At 43.7% G+C, this 26,343-nt stretch overlaps 1 protein-coding gene across 1 annotated transcript in view; it reads right to left on the reverse strand.

The window, feature by feature from the left end:
- PTPRN2 (protein tyrosine phosphatase receptor type N2) overlaps positions 1 to 26,343 on the reverse strand; it is a 1,552,619-nt gene that overhangs the window by 1,381,188 nt on the left and 145,088 nt on the right. Inside the window, exon 2 of the mRNA XM_044294005.1 lies at positions 15,920 to 15,970. Coding sequence (XP_044149940.1) covers positions 15,920 to 15,970 — 51 coding nt within the window. The remainder of the gene's footprint in view (positions 1 to 15,919; positions 15,971 to 26,343) is intronic.

Consider the following 26,343-nt stretch of genomic DNA (forward strand, 5'->3'; position numbering starts at 1 on the left):
ATAAAATTATGGCTCTGAGAAGGCAACGGAAAATTGCAGGGTCCTGAAGGGGCTTATATTTTATATATTTTACATTTGCATGATTAGTTATCCAAACTAAACAGCTGAACAAGTCCCCTGCCAACCTGGTTTAGCCATTAAAACAGCAATCCGTTCAGAGCTCGGTCTTATTTGATCAGTAATCACATAACACCTATCTCCGTCCGCCAACAAGCCCTTCCCATTGGACGTCTCACACGTATAAAAGCTTTGTGCAGAACAGTTCATATGTGACCAGATACGCGAGAACCTTTTGTATCTAAGGCCTCATGCACACGAACGTATTTTCATTCCGTGTCCGTTCCGTTTTTTTTTGCGGACCGTGTATGTAACATTCATTTCAATGGTCTGCAAAAAAAACAGAAGGTACATTCTGTTTCCATATGTCCGTATTTCCGTTCCGCAAAAAAATAGAACATGTCCTATTATTATCCGAATTACGGACAAGGAAAGGACTATTAGGGGCCAGCAGTTCAGGTTCCGCAAAATACGGAATGCACGCGGATATGATCTGTATTGTTTGCGGATCCGTTATACAGTCAGTCATACATACAGTCGTGTGCATGAGGCCTAACAGTAATTTCTAATATTTGAAAACAATTACAATGACATCTGGGTGCTAAGATACGGTATCCTGCAGTGTGCCAGTAAGAGGACTGTAAAGGCCACGCACATTTTAAAGTAACCTGTAACTCTGACCCGTCACCTCTCTGAGCATCTCTTTTAACAACTATTTGTATCCTGCTTGTAACAACAATTCTAGAGCATCTACTCCTAAGACTCTATGATGTTATATTCCTTTACTACTCCTACTAGAAGTTTGCCATAAAGGTCCTTCTGGGTGTTACCAGTTGGGGGTGTGTACCTGCACACTCTGACACTATCCAATCAGTGCTGCCAGTGTCAGACTGTGCAGGGATCACACCTCTCACTGGTAACACCCATCTGAACTTTTATTGAAAACTGCCAGCAATTCATTCATAACTTCTAATAGGAATAATACAGGAATGGCACAGTATAAATTCATAAGAATAGATGCTCTAGAATGTTTTTTTTACATGGGCAATGCATGTAGTTACTAATACATGTCAGGAGAGGTGACAGCTTCTTAAAGGGGTTCCTCGGAAATGATTTAAAATAGCCGCCAGCAACCTAGAATGTGAGCAGGTCTGGTTGCCACCACTTGTAGAGCTGCTTAGGGAGTGTGACAGGGCCTGGCACTGTCACTGTACTTCATGCCGGGCCCGTCAGAGCATTCAACTCACCTGCATCACATGCGCTACAGCATCTGTCAAGCCCCAGCACTGCCCTGCTAGAATTAGTCATAAATTAAATGGGTGGGCGGAGCCTGACTAACATAAGTTAGGCTCCGCCCAACCACTTAAGTTATGACTAATTCTAGCAGGGGAGTGCTGGGGCTTGACAGATGCTGTACCGCATGTGATGCAGGTGAGTTGAATGCTCTGCCAGGTCCGGTATGAAGTACAGTGACTTACCGGGCCCCGTTACATGTGAGTGAAGACTGGAGGCTGTGGGGGACATTACTAGGAGCAGTGGGGGACATTAGTAGGAGCAGTGGGGGACATTAGTAGGAGCAGTGGGGGACACTACTAGGGGCAGTAGAAGGACATTACTGGGGGTCGATGAGGGGAGCTGGGGGCTATTACTGGGGGGCACTGGGGGACATTACTTGGGGCAGTGAGGGGCATTACTGGGGAAGTGGGGAACATTACTGGGGGCAGTGAGGGACATTACTGGGGGCAGTCAAAGGGCACTATAGGGATATTACTGGGGGAAATAGGTACATTAGCTGGGGTGATATTATTATTACCAGAGACCAGGGGTGTAACGATCGTGGTCATAGAGGGTGCGACCGGGCACGGTGTGGGTGTCACGGAATGTGTACAGCAAACAAGGCAAAACAACATGCATAAATGACTCGCTGGATCCAGAAGCTAAGGAACATAAGGGGGACCCCTGTAGAAGACCTGGGACTTTCCCTGGCTGCTCAGCCTATGCATAGATCCGAATGGTGGAGGTATGCATATCCACGTACCTTGACTATATAATCCCTGAGCACCCTGCAATAGTGAGGGGACACGACCACCGGCTCCCTACACCAGACACGGAGGGAGTCAGGGTCACCTGGGATCCAGCAAACAGAAAATAACAGATAACAGTATAACACTTAACTTTGTAGAGGAGAGGAGAACCAGATGGGCATGCACACATACTCCAGGAAGAAATATAAGCCGCCCAGAAAAGCATTCTGGGGAAGAATTTAAAGGGAAACAATTAGTCCAACACATAACAGCTGAGAGAGGCTAATGAGAGGAGGAGCTGAATACCACAACACAGAACTCAAGGAGGAGGTTCTGAAAGGCCTCTGTCAGAGCTTCTCAGCTGTCTGGTTGTGACAGTACCCCTCCCTCTACGAGTGGACTCCGGACACTCAGAACCCACCTTCTCAGGATGGGACCTATGGAAAGCCTTGATGAGACGAGAGGCTTTAATGTCCGTCACTGAGACCCACATCCTCTCCTCAGGACCATACCCCTCCCAGTGAACAAGGTACTGAAGAGAACCACGGACAAGACGAGAATCCACAATCCTAGAGACCTGAAATTCAAGATTCCCATCAACCATAATCGGAGGAGGAGGCAAAGGCGAGGGTACAATGGGTTGAACATAAGGTTTCAATAAGGACTTATGAAAAACATTATGGATCTTCCAAGTCTGAGGAAGATCAAGACGGTATGCAACAGGATTGATGACAGACAGGATTTTGTAAGGCCCAATAAACCTAGGACCCAACTTCCAGGAGGGAACCTTCAATTTGATATTCTTGGTAGACAACCACACCAGATCACCAACATTCAGGTCCGGACCAAGCACACGTCTCTTATCAGCCACACGCTTATATCTCTCACTTATTCTCTTTAGATTATCTTGAATCTTTTGCCAAATAGATGACAAAGACGAGGAGAATCTGTCCTCATCAGGTAAACCAGAAGACCCCTCTCCCGAGAAAGTCCCAAACTGTGGATGAAACCCATATGCACCAAAAAATGGTGACTTATCAGAGGACTCCTGACGACGGTTATTTAAAGCAAACTCAGCAAGGGACAAAAAAGAACACCAATCCTCTTGATTCTCCGCCACAAAACAGCGCAGATATGTCTCCAGATTCTGATTGACGCGCTCCGTCTGGCCATTCGACTGCGGGTGGAAAGCAGAAGAGAATGACAACCGAACCCCCAAGCGAGAACAGAAAGCCTTCCAGAATCTGGAAACAAACTGCGTGCCCCTATCAGAGACTATGTCTGAAGGAATACCGTGCAATTTGACAATGTGATCAACAAATGCCTGCGCCAGCGTCTTAGCATTGGGCAAACCAGGAAAAGGGATGAAATGCACCATTTTGCTAAAACGGTCCACCACCACCAGAATCACAGTCTTCCCCGAGGAACGAGGCAGGTCCGTGATAAAGTCCATGGACAGATGTGTCCAAGGACGGGAAGGAATGGGTAAGGGAAGGAGAGGACCTGATGGCCGTGAATGAGGGACTTTGGCACGAGCGCAAGTCTCGCAGGCTGCCACAAAACCCTCAACCGACTTACGAAGCAAAGGCCACCAGAATCTCCGAGCGATGAGATCCAGTGTGGCTCTTACCCCCGGGTGCCCAGCAAGGACCGTATCGTGGTGTTCTTTAAAAATCTTGTGTCTTAGGCCTCATGCACACGACCGTTGTGTGCATCCGTGGCCGTTGTGCCGTTTTCCGTTTTTTTTCGCGGACCCATTGACTTTCAATGGGTCCGTGGAAAAATCGGAAAATGCACCGTTTTGCAGCCGAGGCCGTGATCCGTGTATCCTGTCCGTCAAAAAAATATGACCTGTCCTATTTTTTTGACGGACAATGGTTCACGGACCCATTCAAGTCAATGGGTCCGTGAAAGAACACGGATGCACACAAGATTGGCATCCGTGTCCGTGATCCGTGGCCGTAGGTTGCTTTCATACAGACGGATCCGAAGATCCGTCTGCATAAAAGCTTTTTCTGATCTAAGTTTTCACTCCGTGAAAACTCATTTCCGACAGTATATTCTAACACAGAAGCGTTCCCATGGTGATGGGGACGCTTCTAGTTAGAATACACTGCAAACTTGGTACAAGACTGCCCCCTGCTGCCTGGCAGCACCCGATCTCTTACAGGGGGATATGATAGCACAATTAACCCCTTCAGGTGCGGCATCATATCCCCCTGTAAGAGATCAGGGCTGCCAGGCAGCAGGGGGCAGACCCCCCCCCTCCCCAGTTTGAATATCGTTGGTGGCATAGTGTGCCCCCACCATCGCCCCCCCTCCCTCCCTCTATTGTATTAAATCGTTGGTGGCACAGTGTGCCAACCACCATCGGCCCCCCTCCCTCCCTCTATTGTATTAAATCGTTGGTGGCACAGTGTGCCAACCACCATCGCCCCGCCCCCCCCCCCCCCTCTATAGCAGTAACATTGGTGGCAGTGTGCGGTCTCAACAGTAGAAGATTCATACTTACCTGCTTCTTGCTGCTGCGATGTCTGTGTCCGGCCGGGAGCTCCTCCTACTGGTAAGTGACAGTTCTTTAGCAATGCGCCGCACAGACCTTTCACTTACCAGTAGGAGGAGCTCCCGGCCGGACACAGACGTCGCAGCAGCAAGAAGCAGGTAAGTATGAATCTTCTACTGTTGAGACCGCGCACTGCCACCAATGTTACTGCTATAGAGGGAGGGAGGGGGGGGGGCGATGGTGGTTGGCACACTGTGCCACCAACGATTTAATACAATAGAGGGAGGGAGGGGGGCCGATGGTGGTTGGCACACTGTGCCACCAACGATTTAATACAATAGAGGGAGGGAGGGGGGGGCACACTGTGCCACCAACGATATTCAAACTGGGGAGGGGGGGGGCTGCCCCCTGCTGCCTGGCAGCCCTTATCTCTTACAGGGGAATATGATAGTACAATTAACCCTTTTAGGTGCCGCACTTAAAGGGGTTAATTGTGCTATCATATCCCCCAGTAAGAGATCGGGTGCTGCCAGGCAGCAGGGGGCAGTCTTGTACAAAGTTTGTAGTGTATTCTAACCTGAAGCGTCCCCATCACCATGGGAACGCCTCTGTGTTAGAATATACTGTCGGATTTGAGGTTCACAAAGTAGCTCATATCCGACAGTATATTCTAACATAGAGGCGTTCCCATGGTGATGGGGACGCTTCAAGTTAAAATATACCATCGGATTGGAGAAAACTCCAATCCGATGGTATAAAAGAACTCCAGACTTTACATTGAAAGTCAATGGGGACGGATCCGTTTGAAATGGCACCATATTGTGTCAACATCAAACGGATCCGTCCCCATTGACTTGCATTGTAATTCAGGACGGATCCGTTTGGCTCCGCACGGCCAGGCGGACACCAAAACGACTTTTTTTTCATGTCCGTGGATCCTCCAAAAATCAAGGAAGACCCACGGACGAAAAAACGGTCACGGATCACGGACCCACGGACCCCGTTTTTGCGGGCCGTGAAGAAAAACTGTCATGTGCATGAGGCCTTAAAGCGAGAGGCACAAACAACCTCCCAGGAGGACAAAGATCAGGAGCCTCTGACTGGGCTGCCTGCACCTCTGCCTCCAATTCAGGAAAAAGAGCAGAGACCACCACACCTTCAGCCAAAATGGGACCCGGGTCTTCAAAATTCCCGCCTCCCGGAAAACAACGTGACAGGGCATCTGCCTTCACATTCTTAACTCCAGGGCGGAACGTGACAACAAAATTAAACCTAGAAAAGAACAACGACCATCTGGCCTGTCTCGGGTTCAGACGCTTGGCTGACTCCAAGTAGGCCAGATTTTTATGGTCAGTAAATACGGTAATAGGGTGTCTGGCTCCCTCTAGCCAATGGCGCCATTCCTCAAAAGCCAACTTGATGGCCAACAATTCCCTATCTCCCACATCGTAATTTCTCTCTGCGGAGGAGAGTTTTCTTGAGAAAAAGGCACACGGTCGCCAATTGGCAGGAGAGGAACCCTGAGACAAGACCGCCCCCACACCCACCTCAGAAGCATCAACCTCAACTATGAAGGGTAACGAAACATCAGGTTGCACCAAGATGGGAGCGGAAGCAAAACTCTCCTTGATATCAGAAAAAGCCTTACGCGCCTCTACTGACCAAGAAGAAAAATCTACCCCCTTTCTGGTCATATCAGTGAGTGGTTTAACAATAGAAGAATAATTCAAAATGAACTTCCTGTAATAATTGGCAAAGCCCAAAAAACGCATCAGCGCCTTTTGATTCTCAGGAAGCTCCCACTCAAGCACAGCGCGGACCTTCTCGGGGTCCATGCGAAAACCAGAAGCGGAGAGAAGAAACCCCAGAAATTGAATTTCTGGAACCGCAAACACACATTTTTCCAGTTTCGCATATAATTTATTCTCCCGCAGGATGAGCAAGACCTGACGTAAATGTTCCTTATGAGTTTTGAAATCGGGAGAAAAAATCAAAATGTCATCCAAATACACCAATACAAATTTTCCCATCAAATGATAAAAAATGCTGTTCACGAAATGCTGGAAAACGGCTGGGGCATTCATCAAACCAAAAGGCATAACCAAGTTTTCAAAATGGCCCTCAGGGGTATTGAAGGCCGTCTTCCATTCGTCCCCTTCTCTGACCCTGACCACGTTGTATGCCCCTCTTAAATCTAATTTGGAAAAGACTTTAGCCCCAACAACCTGGTTAAATAGGTCCGGGATCAGAGGAAGCGGATAAGGGTCACGAATTGTGATATTGTTCAGCTCCCTGAAATCCAGACAAGGTCTTAAAGAACCATCTTTTTTCTTAACAAAGAAAAAACCAGCGGCAACAGGTGACTTCGAGGGTCGTATGTGTCCCCTTCTCAGACTCTCAGAGATATAAGCACGCATAGCGATCCTCTCAGGTTGGGAAAGATTGTATAAACGAGATTTAGGCAGCTTGGCGTCTGGGATGAGATTAATAGGGCAATCGTACTCCCTGTGCGGGGGCAAATCCTGAACTCCACTCTCAGAGAAGACATCCGAAAATTCAGAGAGAAAAGATGGTATAGTCTTAGTAGCAACCTCAGAAACAGATGTCATGAGGCAATTCTCTCTGCAAAAGTCACTCCAACCATTTATTTGCTTCGCTTGCCAATCAATAGTGGGGTTATGCTTAGTGAGCCAGGGCAGCCCCAACACCAGCGGGGTGGGCAAACCGCTAAGGACGAAACATGACACATCCTCAACATGAGCATCACTCACAATTAAACGGATATTGTGAACTATGCCCTTTAATGATTTCTGAGAAAGTGGAGCGGAATCGATAGCAAATACAGGAATATCCTTTCTCAAAGCGCACACCTGGAAACCATGAGTTATCGCAAAGTGATTATCAATGAGATTGACCGCTGCTCCACTATCCACAAAAATCTCACAAAAAATGTTCTTGCTCTCTAGCGCCACCCTAGCCGGCAGGACAAAACGGGAACTACAAGCAAACGGAAAATCTTCAATCTCCGCCTCAATCCTGCCAATAGTAACAGACGGAACATTTTTCAAAGATTTTTTCCTCTTTGTTTCTTTATTATACCCAGAGAACTGCCTGAATCTCCTAGAGGGACAAATATTTGCCAAATGATTAATACCTCCACAACAAAAACAAACCCTCCCATGCGGGCTGAATCTTCTATTGTCAGAAGCAATCAACCCCAGCTGCATGGGCTCCTGCTCAGAAGGGGCTGACAGCGACTGAGACCCCTGCGCAGAGAATGGGACCGCTGCACAGTCCTGGGACCGAGTATGACAGGAAGGAGAGATCTCTCCTCTCTCTCTAAGACGCCTGTCAATACGAACGGCCTGAGACATAGCAGAGTCCAAACAAATAGGCCTTTCATGAAAGGCAAATGCATCTTTCAATCCCTCTGAAAGACCATGGCAAAATTGACTTCGGAGTGCAGCATCATTCCAACCAGTATCAGCTGCCCAACTCCGAAATTCTGAGCAGTATATTTCTGCGGATTGTTTACCCTGGCATAGGAGACGTAGTCTAGACTCCGCCAGAGCAATACGATCCGGATCATCATATATCTGACCCAGGGCTAAAAAGAATTCATCCACTGAACGGAGGGGCCGTGCCCCCTCCGGCAGCGAAAAGGCCCAGGACTGAGCGTTACCCCTGAGCAGCGATATAATGATCCCCACCCTCCGTTCCTCATCACCAGAAGAATGGGGAAGAAGGCGAAAATGGAGTTTGCAAGCCTCTCTAAAACGCACAAAATTCTCACTACCCCCGGAGAACGTATCCGGGAGCGAGATCTTAGGCTCAGAACAAACTCCATGAACGCCAGCTGAACCGGTCACTTGAAGCTGAGAAAAAGTCCTGCGGAGATCAGCTACCTCCAATGAAAGACCCTGAAGGCGTTCAGCCAAAAGTGAAACCGGATCCATGCTTGAGACGGTTTTGGCGGCTTATAATGTCACGGAATGTGTACAGGAAACAAGGCAAAACAACATGCATAAATGACTCGCTGGATCCAGAAGCTAAGGAACATAAGGGGGACCCCTGTAGAAGACCTGGGACTTTCCCTGGCTGCTCAGCCTATGCATAGATCCGAATGGTGGAGGTATGCATATCCACGTACCTTGACTATATAATCCCTGAGCACCCTGCAATAGTGAGGGGACACGACCACCGGCTCCCTACACCAGACACGGAGGGAGTCAGGGTCACCTGGGATCCAGCAAACAGAAAATAACAGATAACAGTATAACACTTAACTTTGTAGAGGAGAGGAGAACCAGATGGGCATGCACACATACTCCAGGAAGAAATATAAGCCGCCCAGAAAAGCATTCTGGGGAAGAATTTAAAGGGAAACAATTAGTCCAACACATAACAGCTGAGAGAGGCTAATGAGAGGAGGAGCTGAATACCACAACACAGAACTCAAGGAGGAGGTTCTGAAAGGCCTCTGTCAGAGCTTCTCAGCTGTCTGGTTGTGACAGTGGGGGGGGGCCCCGATCCAAATTTTACCCTGGGGCCCATAGAACTCTACTTACACCACTGATCTCTACAGATGTTGCTTTCAAATACAGAGGAAAAGAAGGTATGCCAATGTATACCAATCCAGAGGATGGACCATAGAGGTTTAAAGGGTATTCTGAGATTTCACTAATCATGGCCTATCCTTAAGATAAACCACACTTCCTCAAATGTACTAATGTGTCTGTGGCAAAAATCTGTTTCAAAAGTGGTACAAATTGGCGCACCTCTGGTTTCTACACTTTTCTCAGACAAGTTCAACAAGGGGTGGGGCTTTCCTGTAAAGGGGGTGGGGCTTATGAAGCGCCATTTTGCCACAACTCTGGTATAAAATCTGTCTTAAACTAAATCAACCAATACTTGGTATAGAGTCATAGAGAAGTGTCCATCCCTGCACTACATTTATCATCCAGCCTGGGCCCCTGTGATAAATCTGGTGCAGGTTCAGACAGCCGTCCATACTTATGCCGTCTATAGGATTAGTAAATCTGGGGCACTATGTAGTGAACGGAGCTGCTCTCCTTCACGCTGCAGTAACCGTCAACTACACAATGACCCTTACACAGAACCTTAGGGTACGGTCACATGGTCCGGATTCCTAATGCAGATTTGGAAGCCAACATCAGGAGTGGATCATAAAAGGATAGAAAATATAAAAGACAGATACGACTTCTCTTTTTTAAATTCACTTCTGCATCCAGAAGACTGAGTGCGTGGCCCTTATTCTAGAAAAGTAATGATGACGAGAACACTGACCTCCAATTCCAGGGAAAATCAACTGCTTGTTATCAGTGGAACACATTCATACAAATCTCAGAACTAATATTTCATTTTCAGACTTGCTGACACAATTTTACTTTGAGAAATGCAACATACAGAATATAGATCAGGCTCCGAGCAAAACAACCGCCCGTTGAATTTGTCCTAGTGGGTTTCTAATGAGAGAGGATCTGTTTCCATTACGTATGATCAAAACTGAGATTTCATGCAGAAAACATGGCAAAAAAATGTAAGATTTAATCTCCCCCCCCTCCCAAAAAAACAACACACAAAAAAGTAAATAAATAAGTAAAAATATAAAATAAATAAATTATATATATATATATAGCTACAGTTGAAACCAGAAGTTTACATACACTATAGAAAAAGACACAAATGCATGTCATGTCGTTCTCAATATCTGACATGAAATTAGAATAAACCGTTCCTGTTTTTGGTCAATTAGGATTATCATAATTATTATTATTTGCCAAATGCCAGAATAATAAAAGAGAGAGTGTTTTAAGACATTTTAATTACTTTCTACAATGTCAAAAGTGTACATAATGATGGTAATCCTAATTGACCAAAACCAGGAAAGGTTTATTCTGATTTCATGTCAGATATTGAGAACAACATGCATATGTGTCTTTTTCTATAGTGTATGTAAACTTCTGGTTTCAACTGTATATATAGAATTTATAAATCTCTTCCTAGAAAATATAAGTGGACGGGACTGGTAAGATCTGTCTTCTGGCTTTGGTGGTTGCCAATTACAGATGGCAATTTATTACAAGACTAACTGGAGACTACAGTGCAAGAGATTCTGGATAAAACATTTACAGAAATATATTTAGGAAGTTTGTCAAACACAAAAGCTATAGTAAATGAAGAACAATTACAATCGCTCACATAAACTCTAAAGGCACCTCCTCACATTGCAGAATATGCAGATTTTTTTCGCGCTTAATTTAATGTAAAAAAAACGCAGCATAATACCGTACCCACAAACTGCATGAAGTTAGACAAATCTCATGAACACTTAGCTTTTTTCTTAGGTGCGGAAATTGACCTGCCGTGCAGATTTTGAAATCTGCAGCATGTCAACTATTGTTGCGTTTTTCTTGTGCATATTTCAAGGGTGAGATCTGTGGAAAATCTGCATCAAATCCACATAAAAACCTCATATAAAATGCTGAATAAAAAACCAAAAATGTGATAAAGGCCGGTTTTAGATGAGTGAATTGTACACTCCGGACTTGGAGAGTGAGTATAAGACAGCTTCCGCCCTGAACTTCCAGCACTGCCAGGGTCGCAGAGCATTATAGTGATTTACAATGCAATGTAACCCTTACAGTTCTGGAATGCATTGGATAACACTGACAGCATTATGTCAGTGTTATCCAATACATTCCAGACCTTTAGGGGTTATATAGCAACATAAATCACTATAATGCTCTGCGACCCTGGCAGTGCTGGAAGTTCAGGGGGGAAGCTGTCTTATACTCACGCTCCAAGTCCGGAGTGTACAACTCGCTCATCTGAAAGTGGCCAAATAGTGTGGATTTCCGTGAGGTTTTTTTGTGCAGTTTTAGTGCAGATGTCATGCGGATTTTCTGCACATAAATCTAAACCGTTTCTTGATGCAGTTTTGGAAGCCAAAATCAGGAGTGGATCCTAAAAGGAGAGAAATTTTCTGCATCAAAATCGCAACAAGGCACCCGATTAGTTTTCTGCTCTTCTGATCCGTCAGAAGAACATAAAGAAAAACAGATCCACTAGTTTGAGCATCCGCTGTGAGGTTTTAGATGGGAGAAAAAGTATTGTGAAAAGGAATTTTTAAATAACGGATCCCTCACGGAATGAGCAAAAATGAGCACAACAGATGCTCAAAATAAATGATTTTTTATTATTATTTTTCTTGATGGATTAGAGTACTTTCACACTTGCGGCAGGACGGATCCGACAGGCTGTTCACCATGTTGGATCTGTCCTGCCGCTATTTCGCCGTGCCGCCGCTCCGTCCCCATTGACTATAATGGGGGCAGTGCTCCGGCGGCTTTCACCGTGCACCGCCGTGCTGCGCCGGAGCTCCGCCCCCGTCCCCATTATAGTCAATGGGGACGGAGCGGCGGTCCGGAGGCACGGCGAAATAGCGGCAGGACGGATCCAACATGGTGAACAGCCTGTCGGATCCGTCCTGCCGCAAGTGTGAAAGTACCCTTAGAAGAAGGGAAAAGTAAATGGTGTTGAAAACATGACCTTAAAGAGCAGAAGTGGAATATTCCAAAAAAAAAAAGAGAAATAAGCATGGATCGCTTTAACGGTGTACACCAGATAAATATAATCAAATTTATTAACCGCTTTAGTACCGGGCCCATTTTTGGTTTAGCATTTTTGCTTTTTCCTCCCCATGTTCCAATAGCCATAACTTTTTTAATTTTCCGTTCATATAGCCATATGAGGGCTTATTTCTTGCAGGATAAGTTGTATTTTTTAAGAGTACCATTTAATTTACCATGTCTGTTGTTGGAAAATAGGGAAATAATTCTTTGTGGGGTTAAATTGAAAAAGAAAACAATTCTGCCAAGATTTTTTGGGTTTTTACATCATGGCTTTCACTGTGCGCTAAAAATGGCATGACATCCATACGGCAATACCAAACTTGTATAGTTGTTTTTTTTACTACAATAAACATTTTCTTTGCATCGCTATTTTCTGACAGCCATATCTTTTTGATATTTCAGTCTAGAGAGCTGAATGAGGGCTTGATTTTTTTGCATAACAAACAGTAGGTTTTATAGGTACCATTTTTGTGGTATGTAGGACTTTTTAAATCACTGTTATTCAAAAACTTTTTTTTGGGGGGGGGGTGACAAAAAAATGTTGAATTGTGTGGTTTTCTTTTTTTCACCCCACAGGATTTTATAAAATATTTTAATAGTTCAGACACAGCGATACCTAATGTTTATTTTTTTATTGTTAATAATATTTTATATGTAAAAATGGGAAAAGGGATATTTACAGTAATAACTAGAAGCTGTGATCTTTTGATCCCTTGTCCTATTCAATCTAATATATATCTATTAGGGTAAATAGGATTTTCACATGTTCCCTGCTGAGCTGTACTTCCAGCAAAGCTCAGCAGGGAGCTTACCATGGCAGGCCTGGTAAGCTTAAGAAGCATCCGGGCTGCCATGGTAACCGATCGGAGCCCTGCAATTTCACTGCGGAGACTCCGATAGAAAGACAGAAGGACCTGCAGCACTCTGCCTTGCCTCACAGATGCCGCGATCAATGTTAAAAGTCTCACACAGCCCCTACAATACTAACAAATAACATGATAACCTAACTCTTGTCTCCAGCGCCATTCTTGGCTATGCTAGTTTGGTCCTTCTGCCTCTGTTTATAAACAGTAGCCGTGACATACCAAGGATAAGGCATGTGACTGTTGCAGCCAATCACTGTAATTAGCGGTCCACAGCTGAGAGATTGGCTGCAGTGGTCACGTGCCGAATACAGGCATGTCACTGTGTCCGTCAGAAAGGTGCAGGAAAAATGGGTGAGTTTATCATGTTATATTGATTTTTTAAAGGGAACCTATCACCATGAAAATGTGGAATAATTTGCAGCATGTTATAGAGCAGGAGGAGCTGAGCTGATTTATATATAGTTTATGGTAAAAGATTCAGTATAACTTGTATTTCATTCATTTAAACTCCTGCTCATTCTGGGCTTTAAGAAGGAGGTCCTATCAGTGACTGACAGCTATCTCTGTATGCACATAGAGGGAAGGCTGTCAGTCACTGATTGGACCGCCTCCTCATAGAGAGAACGCTGTAAATCATTGATAGGACCACCTCCTCATAGAGGGAAGGCTGTCAATCACTGATAGGACCGCCTCCTCATAGAGAGAACGCTGTCAATCACTGATAGGACCACCTCCTCATAGAGGGAACGCTGTCAATCACTGATAGGACCACCTCCTCATAAAGGGAACGCTGTCAATCACTGATAGGACCACCTCCTCATAGAGGGAAGGCTGTCAGTCACTGATGGGACCGCCTCCTCATAGAGAGAACGCTGTCAATCATTGATAGGACCACCTCCTCATAGAGGGAAGGCTGTCAATCACTGATAGGACCTCCTCCTCATACAGGGAAGGCTGTCAATCACTGATAGGACCTCCTCCTCATAGAGGGAACGCTGTCAATCACTGATAGGACCTCCTCCTCATAGGGGGAAGACTGTCAGTCACTGATAGGACCTCCTCCTCATAGAGGGAAGGCTGTCAATCACTGATAAGACCTCCTCCTCATAGAGGGAAGACTGTCAATCACTGATAGGACCTCCTCCTCATAGAGGGAAGGCTGTCAATCACTGATAGGAACGTCTTCTCATAGAGGGAACACTGTCAATCACTGATAGGACCTCCTCCTCATAGAGGGAGCGCTGTCAATCACTGATAGGACTGCCTCCTCATAGAGGGAAGGCTGTCAATCACTGATAGGACCACCTCCTCATAGAGGGAAGGCTGTCAATCACTGATAGGACCTCCTTCTCATAGAGAAAGGCTGTCAATCACTGATAGGACCTCCTCCTCATAGAGGGAAGGCTGTCAATCACTGATAGGACCTCCTCCTCATAGAGGGAAGGCTGTCACTAACTGATAGGACCTCCTCCTCATACAGGGAAGGCTGTCAATCACTGATAGGACCTCCTCCTCATAGAGGGAAGATTGTCAATCACTAATAGGACCTCCTCCTCATAGAGGGAAGGCTGTCACTAACTGATAGGACCTCCTCCTCATAGAGGGAACGCTGTAAATCACTGATAGGACCTCCTCCTCGTAGAGGGAAGTCTGTCAATCACTGATAGGACCGTCTTCCCATAGAGGGAAGGCTGCCAATCACTGATAGGCCCTCCTCCTCATAGAGGGAAGGCTGTCAATCACTGTTAGGACCGCCTCCTCATAGAGGGAAGACTGCCAATCACTGATAAGACCACCTCCTCATAGAGGAAAGGCTGTAAATCACTGATAGGACTGTCTCCTCATTGAGGGAAAGCTGTCAATCACTGATAGGACCTCCTTGACTTCAAAGCCTGACGCAAGCACAGATATAAATAAAAAAAAAATAATTTTTACTGAATATTTTCCCATTAAACTATATATCAGTCTGCTCAGCTCCTCCTGCTCTATAAAATGCTGCCTTCAGCTCAGACACCATGTTCTATTTAACAGGTTCCCTTCAAGAAATTGTAGTGGTTAAAATCTTGGACAACCACTAGTATTACAAATATAAACATAATATAAAATAGTTTGTATCTTGATCAAACACGTTAAAGAACATTAACTTCAGTGGCAGGCTATGTGCTTTAGTACCTCGAGAATATTTTGATGAAAATTAATTATCAATGATCACTGCAGATATCCCTGTTAGATATATATTATATTAAAATATAGCATATATAGTGTGTGTGTATATATGTATGTATATATATATATATATATATATATACACACTGTATATATATATATATACACACATTATGTTGCCATAGACCATAATACAGTAATATTTCCAAGTGAATTATGTTATAACATGTAGCACAGCCAGTAACTGCAGTGGTCACAGGTATATGGAGTGTTACATCTGTAGTCATGTAAACAGATCCTGGTGGAGAGGCTGAGGTTCAACACTGGAAATGGTGGTGGAAGTAACTGGTGACTATAGCTTCATTTTATTTTTATTTTTTTACATTTGGTGGCATTTGGATGATTTTAAAGAACTTGAAAAATCCCTTTAATATATGCTGTACATGTCTAGAGGCATTTTTAAACAATATTACTTTCTAAGGGATTTATCACAGATTTTCAGTGCAGACATCGAAATCACATTACATGTGGATGGGGTTTTCACACTAATATTCTTGAGCAGCTGGTTGATTCGAAGAAAATAAATGCAAACAATTTCCAGAGAAAAAGATAATAGAAATTTGAAACTATCCATAAATATGGACTTACCATTCAAGCACACCTCATATTGTTTGCAAAGGTCATCTTCAAACAAGCATCCTAATAAAAGAAAAGAAGAAAAATATTTATTGCCAATGAATCAGTGATTGCACATATTAACCCATAAGTAGAAATAGTAGATGGATTATATGACAGGTCATATGTGCAGCTAATGAAGTCACCCTCTGGTTCACTTCAAAAGGGTTAATAGTAGATGGATTATATGACAGGTCATATGTGCAGCTAAGGAAATCACCCTATGGTTCACTTCAAAAGACTATAAAATGCTCAGCATATGGTGGGCCCCTCATAATGATTATACTTAACTGGCTCCCTGCGCTGCTCCTGGTGCCTGCACTGCCGCTGCTGCTTTTCCCCGTGCGACGATGAAAACATCCGGTGTCGGGGGAGCAGCCAATGGCAGGCGGGGACAGGGACGAGCCTCCTTAGCATCACCCACGATGCTAGGGAGGCTCCCCCCCATCCCCGCTTGACATTGGCTGCTCCCCCTGACACTGGATGTTTTCATACGTGCACGGGGAAAAGCAGCAGCGGCAGTGCAGGCACCAGGAGCGGGGAGCCAGGTAAGTATATTCATTATGAGGGGCCCACCATTTGGGGAGCATTTTATAGTTTTGGATAACCAGTTTAATGCTTTAGATTACTTAGGGTTAATGTTAAGGTTTGTTACTAAAGCTGTTCAAGTGTTTACTGTCATGCTAACTATGATCTATGTGCTATATAACCCAAAATGGCTGTGTATGGGAGGAAATATTTAATTGGCAGCCTTTAGTGTTTTTTGCCGGGTAGTGGGATGATCCAATTTTCCCCTGGTTAGAAGTCTTCTGATAACCAATCTAGAGTGAAGTCCTTGTTTGGTGTGTGCTGCTGCCAAGTAGACCATGACAGAAACCTTCTCCAGACAAACACCATTCCTGAGAGCAAAAACTTTCAAATTAGTGACTATGCTAAGTATTAACCTCTTAGAGAAAGAAGCTTTGAATTATTGCAGAAGGTTGAGGACCATAAGGGCCTTGCTTGGACACAGACGGTAAAGGTAATGCCATCATATTGCCTATCACATATCATCTTTACAAAGCCTAAGATAAGCTTATTCTGTGGAATACTTGAGACCTGTACTTACTGCTTGTATTTGTACTGTGACCCCCATAATCTATTCAGTAAAATAGAAGTTTTATTCTTGCCACAACCAAGCCGGCCTGGTCACTGGTCCCTATTCCCGAACGCAACCCCGTTCTCCTGCTATGCACCCCACTGCTCACTTAACATTAAGGGCACCCTAACAATCACCAGGCAGAAGACCCCAAAGTTCAGGGTGTGTCCTAAGAAGAAGAAGGGTTGCTCTCCTCCCTTCACTACACCCACAGCCTGGGGAAGCTCTGCACCAGGTTTAGCCACCATGAGGACTACAACCTCCCTCACTGTCATGCCACCTCTCCTATTCCTTCCCCTACTCCCCAAGTGTTCCCCATGTGGGCTAGAATGCTACACCAACATCATCATTAAGATGGCTGTCCCGTTTAAAAAATCCATTCGACTGCCTATGTTTACCTCAGTGTATATTTAAAAGACTCTAACAAAAAGGATAGCCAAAAGTAGAAACCCCCTTCTAAACACTCATGCCAGTTAAAGGGGTTTTCCCATCTTGCCATTTCCACAGCGATAAGGAACTAAGCACCAGTCCCAGGTGGCTGAACATACGGAAACAAAAGAGAGGGCGAGAGCTTCAATGTTTCGGTAACCCTCACTGTTGTGAATCTGGCCTGCTCAGCTGTTTCCTTAAGACAGCTCTTAGTCCCATCTGACTGTTAAAACAGTCAGATGGGACAATCCCATTAAATAGGCTTTCTGGAAATTAAATATTGATGACCTATCCTGAGAATAGGTCATCAATATCTAACTGGTGGGGGTCCGTCTCCTAGCACTTCCACTGATCAGCTGTTTGAAGGGTCCACAGCGGCGCTTGGACAAGTGCCGAACATTGCATAGTGGCTGTGCTTGGTACTGCAGCCAGGCCCATTGACTTGAATGGGACTGAGTTGCATGTTGGCCATGTGACTGGTGGATGAAAAGTCACAAGCCGAAGAATAGGTCACCGAACTCCCCTGAGTGTCATGGCTTCTTCCCAAATCTTAATGGGGGAGGGGGGGGGGCAGGCATTGGACACTAACTGATCAGATATTATCAGGTTACCTGGTTTAAGTGGTGATCCAATGTTTACTGTATAAAATGAAAGTCAGAATTCATATATAACATGACAATATCTTCCTAAGAAAGCTAGAAACAGCTCTGTACCTCACATGGATCCAGATATCTACCCATTCATTGCTGCAATTGCTCTGCTAGATTTATTTTAAAGGGCTTCTGTCACCCCACTAAACCTTTTTTTTTTTTTGTGTGTGTACTTATAATCCCTATACTGCGATTTATCCATACATAATGTGATTAATCATTTTGGTTCAGTAGATTTTGCTAAAAACGTACTTTTATAATATGTAAATTACCTGTCTACCAGCAAGTAGACAGGGCCAGCAGAGAACGATCCCGTTCCCTGGCCCTGTCAATCAACATGCGGAGGGGGCATCATTATGATAGTAGGATGCGGCTGCTACCAGCAAGTAGCCACCCTACTTGCTGGTAGACAGGTAATTTACATATTATAAAAGTATGTTTTTAGCAAAATCTACTGAACCAAAATGATTAATCACATTATGTATGGATAAATCGCAGTATAGGGATTATAAGTACACAAAAAAAAAAGTTTAGTGGGGTGACAGAAGCCCTTTAAGCATGTCCTTGATGCTACAGCTAGTAGCAGTTGAAGGATGGAATTGAGCATATGCGTCCACCTCAGAGTGATGGACAAAGAAAGTAGAAAAATAACAAACAGCAGGTGGCGCTATACAAATACATTTTATGAAATAACTCAGTGGCTATACTAGATTTTTTATTACATTTAATTGACAAAGATCCGGATGCTCGTTTGAAGGCTGTAGAATATTTTTCGTGGGACAACCTCTTTAAGTAAGTGTTGCAGCTTCTTTCTATAATCAATATATTAACTGAATGTTGAGGTGTGGAATACAATAGAATGTATGGACTTAAAATAACCCATTAACTTTGTTAGTGAAAGGGTCATACCACTTCACCGGCAGCAGCAGATGGTGTAACCTGTTTGGTGAGGTCTTTATTGGGTGAAGTATTCTTAATCCAAAAATAAGGAAGACGTAATCCTATTTATTAGAAAGCATCATAGAAATGTTAGATATGTGCTCCAAATATTGATGGGAATGATGCGAATTGATTAGATGAGAAGGGACGTTTGCCAAGACCATAAAGTGGTGGGAAGAGAGACTTCAATACATCTTGTATCATAAGTCTTCCGAATAAAAAAAATGTGGTTATCCTTAACCCCTTAGTGAGAAGCCTGTTTTGGGCCTTACTGTCTAAGCGTTTTGCTTCCTTTTTTTATCGTTGCCTTCCAAGAGCTATAACTTTTTTATTTTTCAGTCTATACCGCTGTATCAGGACTTGCTTTTTACAGGAAAGATTGTAGTTTTAAATGGTGTCATTTTGGGGTACACATAGGTCAGGTTTAACCACTGAGGAAGGAGTCAGTCAGAGACTCCAAAACGCGTATGGTGTAAAGAAGGACTCTTGCCTGCACTCCACATATGAACATTTCTGCATAAACTGCATTGTTCCATTGGAAGCGCTTCCAATCATCACAGCAAAACTTTGCCCGCAAATCGGCCGCCACAGGATCGTCATTGCACACGTGGGACTCTGAGGGACTGGCGCCTTATCCCTGCGTCCTATCTGCGCGCCTGCTCACCCGCGAGTCTGAAGAAGAGGAACAGACTTCACAAGAGCGAATACAAGCAGGACAACCGCAAATACACCACTCAGGTAACGGCAGTTGGAGTTGTTACCGATGGCCACGAGGGACGCCACGGCCGGGCTGATAACCCTCTGCCTAGAAGACATATTTACCTATTAGAATATCACTGCATTGAAATACTACAGTATAACGGCATCTAACAGAATTGGGCAACCCTATGTTTGAAAGCTACAATAAGCTTCAATAAGTGTGAATATCACTATATCGAAATATTGCAACAATATCGAAATAAGTGTAAATACCATACTTGAAAGTCACACCTATCTATTTGAATACTACTATATAGAAACATAGCGGCTAAATTCAGCTGAAGTTCATTTACCATTGGGACATTATAAAAGTTAGCTATTTAGAATTTCTATGCTTATGTGGGAACTTAAATAAGTATTTGTATACACCATTTTATCCTTACATCATACCCTTTATATATATATCTTGTTTTAAAAAATATTTTTTTATCTATACACCCTTTTTTTAACCAATAAATATCAATTTCTGCATAAGACCGGATGAGGAGTGCTCGTCTCTACATTATATCTCCTATACTGACATTGACCACCAGAGAGGCACAGCCTGCTAGAAAACACTCAAGGCTGGCTTCGGACCTTTATCAGGCCCCAGCCAGCCTTTACACAAATCGGCACCCCGCTATCGCATTTGTCACCGCTTACATGTGCGGCGAGTGCCATTTCCCACGGCATTTAAAAGGTTAAACAGCCCGGCTCAGCACTTCTGCTGGTCCAGGCTGTTAGAGCAGCAGAGCGTCTCTCATATGAGAGCTGAGCCCCCATTCTCCACTGCACGAGTGACCCGTGCAGTGCTTAGACTGGGCCGCCGTGAAAAAGTGGCGGCTTAGCCTAAGGCCACTTAGTGACCGCCATAAAAAGGAGTACGGGTGGTCACTAAGGGGTTACACATTACTGGAACAAAACTTGTTGAGCCTGTTATTGTCCTATTTAGGTTTATTGTGATATAGATATCTGATCTGCACCTACATATTTCATAATGAAATTTCTATCTGCCCTAAGTACCTCAAATTGTACCTCCCCTGTTTTCTACATGATTTTATCTGAAAAAGGCAGAACTTCATGCTCCACCTACTACATTGTTCTCTTTTGAGTAGTTACGCCGTCCTGCACCGCCCTCTCCGAGTTAGCAAACTGGAAGAAGCCCTGTGAAACATTACAGAGCAAAGCATGCTGGGTTTGGTTAGTAAACCCATCAGGAAGCTGATGGAAACAGGAAGGAACATCCTGCCAGGATGCAGTGATGCTCAGAACTGGTGAAAGGATATACTCTGCCCAGATTTTAAAAAATCATTATGTAATGACATAAAGCTAGGAATCACCAATAATCCCAATAACCAACAGGCTGTTGCACTTTGCATCATTCTCAACGTGATCCTGTCACAGCGCCACTCAGCCCCATTCATTTCACACGTATACCTATGTGGGTATTGTGTGAGAAGACATGTTTAATGCATCCCTATATGTGGCTCCCAGTGGACCACCAGAATACAAGCAATATCAGTTCTAACATGTCTTAAAAGGGTTATCCCATGTAAAAAATGAAAATCAGACATCATATAATACATGACAATTTCTTTCTAACAAAGCTAGAACCAGTCCTGTACCTCACATGGATCCAGAGATATCCTCATTCATTGCTCTGCGAGGTTTATATCAAGCTGACAGCTCAAGGGGAGTGTCTTTTGTGCTACAGCTAAAGGGGGCGTGTCCATGCTCTCCCTATCACAGCTCAGGGGGCGTGTCCATGCTCTGCCTATCACAGATCAGGAGGCAGTTGAAGGGTGAAACTGAGCATGTGCGGCCATCTCAGTGAGCAGGACAAAGAAATAAAAAAAAAACTGCTAGTGGCCCTATACAGAAACATTTTAAGGAATATGCTAAATTAAGTGGCTATGCTAAATTGTTAATTACATTCAATTACAATAGAATTCAGATTCAGGTGCCGATTTGAAAACTGTACAGTATTTTCCATGGGACAACCCCATTAAAGGGATTATCCTAGACTATAAAAATGTCCCCCATATGCCGGGCCCTTCACAATGAATCTACTTACCTGGCTCCCTACACCGCTCCTGGTCCCCACGGATGAAAGCATATGGGAAACATTTTTATAGTCTTGGATAACCCCTTTAAGAACCTAAATTCCATAATGTATTGAGTGGAAAATCTCCAAAACTGCATGGAAAACTGGACCAAAATTTGCATGTTAAATCACTGGCACTGCCCAATGTATTCTTAACATGCCTTTAAGGCTACATTCAAATGACCATTGTGTGTTTTGCAGTCCGCAAAATGCGGATCCGCAAAACACGGATGGCGTCTGTGTGCGTTCCACAATTTGCGGAACGGCACAGACAGCCATTAATATAACTGCCTATTTTTGTCTGCAAAATGGACAAGAATAGGACAGGTTATATTTTTTTTGCGGACCACGGAACGGAGCAACGGATGCGGACAGCACACGGAGTACTGTCCGCATCTTTTGCGGCCCCATTGAAGTGAATGGGTCTGCAACCAAGCCGCAAAAACTGCGGCTCTGATGCAGACTAAAACAATGGTCGTGTGCATGAGGCCTAAGGCTACATGCACACGAACGTTGTTTGTTTCCGTGTTCATTCCATTATTTTTGATAGGATGCGGACCCATTGAAATGCAAAAAAATGCGGACAGCAAACCATGTGCTGTCCGCATCAGTATGTCCGTTCCCTAGCCCCACAAATAAAAAAATAGACCATGTCCTATTCTTGTCTGTTTTAGGCCTCATGCACACAACCGTAGTTTTGGTCCGCATCCGAGCCGCAGTTTTTGAAAAAAAAAAAATAGCATGTCCTATTCTTGTCCGTTTTGCGGACAAGAATAGGCATGTCTACAATGGGCCGCCCGTTCCGTTCCGCAAATTGCGGAAGGCACACGGGCGGCTTTCGTTTTTTGCAGATCCGCGGATGGCATACGGATGGCATACGGATGGCATACGGTTTTGTGGCGAACCGCAAAACACATACGGTCGTGTGCATGGGGCCTAAACCTGCTGGAAATCCCTCTACGTTCTGATTTCATCATGCAAGAGAGCCCATGGCGCTGTAACCGCAGCCTTAATTTCAATAATGAGGCTTATGCATATGGAAATTCACTAAAGGTGGGAGTGTAATAGATTTATAATGTGCTGAGAAGACTCTCGGTGTCAGCTTTATAAATAGACCTACCTGGAGTTAATCAGCATTATTGCTAAATCATGTACTCCAGGCATTTAATCCTGAATGTCCTCTCGCTTCATTTCAGTGGCTGGTTTCCCCCTGTGGAATAGCCTTACCGAAGGAACTTCACAGGTTACAAGGTACAGCCATGTTCTTAAGGAAGCCCTGAGGACTATCTAAATACTACAGGACATTGATTCTCAAATTAGTATAGCTATCTCTATGGGAAATACTCGAAGGGGATCTCCACACACTGGCTTTTGACAGAGTAATAAGGTGCCAGCAGCCACATAGAACTTACCTGTTTATGGCTGCGTCAAGAAGGGGCATTGCTTGGCACAGTTGCAGCTATTAACCGCAGCCGTGTGAACACCCCCTAATGGTGGACTGCTGGAGCATTTATACTCATACTATTCCGCCTCATACACTCCAGACACAATGTATACACTGTGTAAACCTAACACAGGACATGGAGGGGAGGCAGCTCATGACACAAGGACCCTACGGGTCCTAGGACATCTTATTCATTATAGTGTTACTATCCATCACATATCTTTTATCAAGAATTTAAAGGTGGGTAAGACATGGTGGGGATACTGGCAAAACGTAGGGGGTCATTTACTAAGCTGAAATAAGCCAATATTAGGCATATTTCAGGCACAGATGGCAGCGCAACGGTTAGTTGCAATGCAATCTGGGGCTTCACCCCGCTCATGCCAGGTCTAAATGAGTGAGCGGGGAAGGGGACGCGTTGGCAGGACCATCTCATTTAACATTTTATACACCTATTTCAGGCGTAGGAAAAGGTCTTTCTTAATCAGCTCGGAAGCTGCCTTACATTTAGAACTGGAGGAAGATCTGCCGAAGTTATGAAGAGGCCACCGCCGGCTTAGAGCTTTATTAGACCTAAAACGCCAGTCTTAATAAATGTTCCCCTAATATTTATAATAAATGCTCAGAATACTGTAAAATAATGTAAAAAAAAAAACCTTACCAAACCCCCGTAGCTCTCATTCCAACGCTTCCTTGGTTTCCGCGGCTCTATGTGCTTCCTAGACTGGCTGGGCCAAGCATTGGCTGTAGCAGGTCACCACTGTGGCCAGTGAGCGGAAAGGGATCAGTGAATTAAGTATTAGGCTACTTTCACACTAGTGTTTTTGCTGGATCTGGCAGGGTTCACCGAAAAAGCTTCCGTTACTGATAATACAACCATCTGCATCTGTTATGAACGGATCCGGTTGTATTATCTTTAACATAGCCATGACTTTCAATGGAGTTCATGACGGATACGTTTTCTATTGTGTCAGAGAAAACGGATCTGTCCCCATTGACCTGCATTGTGTGTCACGACAGATCAGTTTTGCTCCGCATCCCAGGACGGAAAGCAAACTGCAGTATGCTGTGGTTTGCTCTCCGGTATAAGAACAGAACGGAATGCATTTTAGAGCGCTTCGTTCTGTTCAGTTACATTTTGTCCCTATTGACAATGAATGGGGACAAAATGGAAGCGTTTTTTTCCGGTATTGAGACCCTATGATGGATCTCGATACCGGAAAATATTAACGCTAGTGTGAAAGTAGCCTTACTTATTTTATTATTTTACACCATTCTGAGCTTTTAAAAAAAAAAATTGAGTTGCACAGCCCATTTAAGACATATAGGAACCAGAGAGATTTTTAAAAACAAATCATAGTATTATGAATTATTTTCCATTGTCATCTCATGTAACTAATATCTGCATAAATCATAATCATAATAATATGATAAAAATAATCATTTCTACATATTCAATTTGATGTATTGTAACTTTATGAATAGCATATTTTTATTGAATGTCCTGTCGGTTTCATGGTTGTTTCTGGTCATCCTTTTCAACTTTTTCGTTTAACTATTTTTTTCCCGCCATATACAGGTTTAAAAAATAAAAAATATGTCTGAATTGATATAAGCCTCTGTTCTGGCTAGTATTTTCTTGATTCACGTAGAAAGCTAACCTTGACTTGACCAAAGGTCCAGTAGTTTGTTTTCCTTGCCATACATGAGATTCTCCAGCACCAATATAGAAACTAGAGATAAGCAAAACTATTTGTAAAATTCAACCCTATTTTTTTTTAAAGATCAGATTTTACTGAATCTGAATTTTGGGTGATATAATTCAGCAGAATTAGGAAAGAGAGCAAGAGAAAGCGACAGAGAGATTTCCAGGCAATCAAATTACTTTCAATTCTGGTCAAACTTATTCAAGTCCAAATTTAATTGATCGGTCAATTCAACCAAATAGGAATCTAATCGAATTTTAGTAAATATGCTCATCTCTTGTAAAAACACATCAAATCATTTCCTAGGCCTTTTTTCTATTGTCCCATCACTGTAAATCCTGCAGCCATAGAAATACAGTACAGACCAAAAGTTTGGACACACCTTCTCATTCAAAGCGTTTTCTCATTTATTTTTCAACAGGACAATGACCCCAAACACACCTCCAGGCTGTGTAAGGGCTATTTGACCATGAAGGAGAGTGATGGGGTGCCGGACCTGAACCCAATCGAGATGGTTTGGGGTGAGCTGGACCGCAGAGTGAAGGCAAAAGGGCCAACAAGTGCTAAGCATCTCTGGGAACTCCTTCAATACTGTTGGAAGACCATTTCAGGTGACTACCTCTTGAAGCTCTTCAAGAGAATGCCAAGAGTGTGCAAAGCAGTAATCAAAGCAAAAGGTGGCTACTTTGAAAACCTAGAATATGACATATTTTCAGTTGTTTCACACTTGTTTGTTATGTATATAATTCCACATGTGTTAATTCATAGTTTTGATGCCTTTAGTGTGAATCTACAATTTTCATAGTCATGAAAATAAAGAAAACTCTTTGAATGAGAAGGTGTGTCCAAACCTTTGGTCTGTTCTGTATCTACATACAATATAAAGATCTTTTGATTTACACATAACATAATAGCTAAAGTAGATGTATACTGTATAATACAGCATGCATGGCATACACTAAAACAACTCAAACTCAAATATTTGCCGCCTCTAGTATTTTACAAGATGCAAATACAAAGAGCATATACATTCTTATATAGTCTTTTGGCTGACTGTGTGCACGTATAGCCTGGAGATGGTTGAATACTGTTGTTTTTAGCTATTTTATTACAGCCACTGATAAGATGAGCGAATCGAAGCTGACAAAGTGGAATTTGATCGGAATTTCTGGAAAAATTCGATTTGCACCGAATACGAATTTCCTCACGCTTCGTTGTAATGAATCAAATTTTTTCCTAAAATGGCTGC

Source organism: Bufo gargarizans, chromosome 5, assembly GCF_014858855.1.
Source record: "Bufo gargarizans isolate SCDJY-AF-19 chromosome 5, ASM1485885v1, whole genome shotgun sequence".
Classification (NCBI taxonomy): Eukaryota; Metazoa; Chordata; class Amphibia; order Anura; family Bufonidae; genus Bufo; species Bufo gargarizans.